The 1,451-nt window shown below is 42.4% G+C and overlaps 1 protein-coding gene across 1 annotated transcript in view; it reads right to left on the bottom strand.

Annotated features, from left to right (window-relative positions):
- Nucleotides 1-1,451, bottom strand: part of LOC117110104 (low-density lipoprotein receptor-related protein 4-like) — a 20,689-nt gene extending 19,238 nt beyond the window's left edge. Inside the window, exon 1 of the mRNA XM_033252705.1 lies at nucleotides 1,263-1,451. Within this exon, the coding sequence (XP_033108596.1) occupies nucleotides 1,263-1,329 (67 nt within the window). The 5' untranslated portion in view covers nucleotides 1,330-1,451. The remainder of the gene's footprint in view (nucleotides 1-1,262) is intronic.

Raw genomic sequence — 1,451 nt, 5'->3', positions numbered from 1 at the left:
ACTATCCCCGCCGGACACCATCCCGGTATTTCTGAGTCAAGGTTTCGGGGCTGTCACAACTTTTATCTTAACTACAAACCTAACTAAACAATGGTAAAAACTATCCCCCGCCGGACACCATCCCGGTACTTCTAAGTCCAAGTTTCGGGGCCGGGAATAAATGTTAAAAGTATAGACCAAGAAAATATAAAAGGAAATGAATTGTGAAATCAGAAAAAGTTTTTCTTATAAGTAATTTTGAATAAATTAAGAGATTGACATTCTTGAATTCTGATTGGGATTTTGTTCCAAACTTTTGCTCCAGAGATTTTTAAAGAGCCATTCATTACAGAGCAATTTGGAATTGTGGGGGATAACATTAAGCGAGTGAGCGTATCTCGTAGGATGGCAGATGTGTATACATATAGAAGAACCTACTGTGGAGATCTCTTGGTCCCCGGTTCAATTCCCATCGCTGCTCTCCTTGTGTTTCAGCTAGAGGGCTGAAATACAAGTTACGATAACGCACTGTCTTTCGGATGAGACGTTTAAGCTGTTGGTCCCGTGTGCATTATGGCCCATGTGCACGTTAAAGAACGTAGTACACTCTTCAGAAAATAGTAGGGGATTGTCTCCCGGTGTAGGCCTACTGCCCAATCAGGGGCAGCGCTAGCGGGGGCAGGGGCTTAAGCCCCCCCCCATCGGTCTGGTCAAGCCTTCCCCTCCACCCACTATCGACCAAAGCTCGTCGGTCAGGCGGACCAAAAAAAAATTTAAAAAATAGGCATTTAACAAAAAAAATCTCGTTTTGGGAGGAAGGGACACCCCTCTCATACCCACCCCCGGCTCGGGCCTTCGGCCCTCAGATAACGCTGCGCGCTATAATTACACCCATAAGTCGGGTCTATACCTGTCTCTTATACACATCTCACCTCCATAAATACCGCCTCTGTGCCCAATCAACACCAGAAGGATCCCACTGGAAATAAATCTTCTTCAAACTTTCGTGAGTTATCCTTAATGTTTACAAGGAATAAATCCAATCCAATCCACTGACGAGAGATTATTATTAGATTAGATTTTGATTTGATTGACAAACCGGCGATAACGCACAGTCGTCAAAACAAATTTAATTTTGGACCACCAGTACCACGTAACACAGGCATTAATTGCAGACATTGTCTAGTAGACATGCTCTATCGTTACAGAGGTCCTAAATGGTAGTAGGTGTAATCACCTAAACAACTATAACTTAATTAAAGTAGAATGAAACGAAGACGTACTTAATGCCAGCGAACAGGTAAACAAACCCAGAAGTAATACAGGACAGATCACAAACTTGCTAATCATCGCCGTATACTTTCATCGATGAACGTAAAATATTCTACCAATATTGAAGAGAACTCGGGTTATATTGAGGAGATACTCAGGTAATACTAAAGTCAACAGCTAGATTAAAACTCTACAAAGGC

This window comes from Anneissia japonica, unplaced genomic scaffold (genome assembly GCF_011630105.1).
Source record: "Anneissia japonica isolate Jap-2015-1 unplaced genomic scaffold, ASM1163010v1 scaffold287580_len341680_cov180, whole genome shotgun sequence".
NCBI lineage: Eukaryota > Metazoa > Echinodermata > Crinoidea > Comatulida > Comatulidae > Anneissia > Anneissia japonica.
Note: the sequence above shows the minus strand (reverse complement) of the source record. Positions and strands in the feature narration are given on the sequence as shown.